The 3,542-nt window shown below is 38.2% G+C and overlaps 1 protein-coding gene across 1 annotated transcript; it reads right to left on the minus strand.

Moving 5' to 3' along the window:
- Nucleotides 1-1,212: 1,212 nt before the first annotated feature.
- LOC107577956 (biglycan-like) lies at nt 1,213-3,336 on the minus strand (the record flags this gene model as incomplete). Its single annotated transcript, XM_016263971.1, has 6 exons — nt 1,213-1,604; nt 1,685-1,823; nt 2,006-2,099; nt 2,319-2,429; nt 2,865-3,078; nt 3,224-3,336. Coding segments are annotated over 6 exons (869 nt in total), but the record flags the coding sequence as incomplete, so codon positions are not given.
- Between the last annotated feature and the right edge of the window lie 206 nt (nt 3,337-3,542).

Genomic DNA, 3,542 nt, shown 5'->3' on the forward strand with positions numbered 1-3,542 from the left:
AATTTTACACTTGTGAAAAGGCATTTAACTAACAAAACAAACAAAATAAATAAAAGATCAGATGTTAACATTTTGTGGCAACATGCCCTTATATTGGGGTAAGTTCTCACAATGTAATCTCACTTGTACAGTAGTCTATATTATTGTGTTGTATAAGTATAGCATGATTATATCAAAGTAAATATAAGTTCTCCTGCTTACCGGCAACCGCAAAGTGAATGACATATCCATCTCCGTCGTACACGCCCCAGTGTGCGTAGCCAATGGGGTACGAGAACTCGACCAAATCTCCGAATTGCGCGGTGGATACAACCTGCTCAACCTGTGCATGACAGTTTTAGTCTGTCAAGATTACACCCGTTTACAGCTGTTACAGGTTTTAGAACAAGTTTGACAACATATGACGGCTGCATTCTTTAAGGACATTACTTATAACCGATTGATAATCACTTTTCTAACAAAGTAATGCTTCTCGGTTGATAGCGAATCCTATAGGCCTGTTATAAAACACTATTCTAATAAACTAGTAATGAAATAGAACACATTCTATGATATTTCTAATAGAACCTCGTTCGAATGTGCAGTCTTGATTTGAAAAATCCAACCGTTTTTAACGTGCCATGAAATAATACAGACTGTTTATAGGCTAGTATTGAAATATTAATTTCTGTCTGCATCGAGTTAATTCTGTAAATATTTGTAAACGTACCTGTTCTTTGTAGTCCATCTCTCGTGTTGTTTAGTCGTTAAGGGCAGAAACTATACGCAAAAGGATTTAAATGACTCTGCCAAGCCTTGTAGGCGTGGTCATGCCTACAACCAGCAGAAGGACTTGTTTGTGAAGACATTCTCCTTTCAGGGTTTTAGGTACTCCACCTTCACATCTCCTGCCACCCCTGGAAGGTTATTGTTAATTCCACTGAATGCATTTGGGAGCTTGACTTTAAAGTTAGAAATAAATAGCCTGTCACCTTTAATGTTGGCTGTCTTGTGATGGCATGATGAACATCCACAACACAATCCACTTTATTACAGTATTACCATGATGAATGAGTGACAATCAGCCGTCCAGAATGACAAACTGTGAATTTATCTCAATATTTAAAGATGCAACCCATGAAAACGAAGCAAATGAAGCTGTTGATAGACATCTCAAGGAATCATCAATGCTGTATGTCAACTAAATTAAAGTATATATTCATTAATGTCAGCAGGGAATTACACACATCAATATTCAGTTTTCAATAGACCGGTTTGACTTCCGTTTAAATGGAGTCCATGTTTCTTCTGAATTATGCCTCCATGAAAATGTTTATTCATCTTCTTCACTCAAATATCTCGATTTACACAAATTATGGGCATTTTCCTCTTGCTCTCCTGGATTGGCTTTGTGCATTTTTTTTTTTTCATTTCTTGTGGTTGCCAAACTGTACAGCCATTTGGTCACTGACACAGCGGAATGTAGCGGGCTGCACCTCCCAATACCTGATTGGGTTGTCAAAGAGGCTGATGCCATTGTAGAACACCCTCTTCACTCCGAAACCCGTAGGGCAGAAGTCATCCACTCCAACATTAGTGATGTTGTTTGAATGGAGGTAGACAACCTGTAATGAAAGTGTGGTTTAGTTTATTTAGTATAAATGAACTAGAATGAGTAGAATCATGTAGGCCTACACAAGCACACCTGCAGATACTTCAGATGAGGCAGTCCGCTGGGCACACCGGACAGACGGTTGTTGTCAAGGTGCAGCTCTCTCAGGTTGGTGAGGTAAGATAAAGCACCGTGCTCAATGTGGCGAATCTGGTTACTGCCGAGTCCCAACCTAAACACAGAGACAGAGGGGTTTTAGCCACTAGAGGACACCCAAAGCAAACTTTATATCATACGTCCATGTAAGAAGATCAACTGAAGGGAAATGTTTCATTTAATATCACTTTAGAAACAAATACAGTCTGTTTACATATATTAATCACACCCAAAAAAGTTGGGATGTGTAGGGTTTACCTCTGCAGCTGGGTGTACTGGCTGAGATCCACAAACTCAATGGCCTGAATCTGATTACTGTCCAAATGAAGCTCATTGAGACTACTGGGAAGGTCTGATAAGAAGGAGACACATTCCATATGGAACAGAATGAGTTGCATTGTGTTTAGAAAAGAATGGGACACATTCCATGTAGAAAAGAATTTTGTACTCTGTAACACAAGTACACCCCTATTCTGTGTTACTAATTAAAATATGAAAAAGATGCCAAAGAGATTGGCAGTATATTAAGTCAATTAAATTTATATTCAATTTTGACCATTATTCATATTACCTTTGGGAATTCCGGTGAGTTTGGCTTCAGAAATGCGCAAGTAGTTCAGTTTAAGGCCCATAAATGCTCCAGGTTCGAAACCACTGTTCTGAAGTGGATTACGACCCATTTCTGCAATATCAACCAATGTTTGAGGCACAAATCAAGTCTTTAGTTTTATTTATATAGCAAATTTTATCAGTGAATATTGTCAGAAAGCAACATTACAGGACTATAACCTCAGCGAGTAACTATAGACCTTAGTCAGGTTAGTGCCATATTTAATTTCTGACAGGAATGATGAGGCTGTGGGGGGATAGAAATACATATTGTGTTCAATGGATTGTACTACTGTTCAGCTGACAAAATGTCTTTTTGAAGAAAAAGAAAAAAACTTTCGGTAGACAAAAACTCCACAAAACAGTTTTGAAGGTTGTGAGCTGTGAAAATAACGTGATACAGTGTATGCCATTGTAATAACTCTATCCCTCATCCGTGATGAATTAAATTTGGCATCTTACCTGACAAAGGTCTGTTAGACATCATGAATCAAACACACAGTCTTACCAATGACATGCATGTTGTGGAGGCCTGAGAAGCTAAATGCCGGCACTTTCTTGATGTGATTGTCATGGATACGCAGCTCCACAAGGGATGGAGGCAGGTTTTTGGGGATGGAAGTCAAAAGGTTGTGGGAGATGTATAATTTCTGCAAACGCTTCAAAGGAAGGAATGCCTTGGGATGAACTTTGGAGATCTGGTTATATCTTAACACCAGGGCCTGAAATGGGACAAGGACTATGAGGGAATGCTGTACAAACTTTTATTAACATAAAGGACAATATTGCATTTCTAAATTCATTTACAAAAAGAGAGCAAATGTGATTGTGATACAAATGATGAAATAACGATATGTTAGGGCTCACATAGAGGTTGCTCATTCCTTTAAAGTCTCCCTCCCTGATCTCTGTGATCCTGTTGCTCTGCAGGTCCAACAGCAGTGTGTCTTTAGGAATATCATATGGCACGTAACCTAAACCTGTTGGGGAAACAAACAAGAACAGATACATTGGTAGAAATGAGATGTGAAAAAAATCAATATTGTGGATCAAATGTTGTTGCTGCGGTAATTCATCATTTCCAGGGTAATGGAAACTCAACATTAAATGAAAACGACTCAATTTACTTTATTAATACATTTTATGGTCTTGTATTTTAAGATTTATTGGTGGATTTAAAAAAAAA

This window comes from Sinocyclocheilus grahami, unplaced genomic scaffold (genome assembly GCF_001515645.1).
Source record: "Sinocyclocheilus grahami isolate Dianchi unplaced genomic scaffold, SAMN03320097.WGS_v1.1 scaffold7997.1, whole genome shotgun sequence".
In the NCBI taxonomy this organism is placed as follows: Eukaryota; Metazoa; Chordata; class Actinopteri; order Cypriniformes; family Cyprinidae; genus Sinocyclocheilus; species Sinocyclocheilus grahami.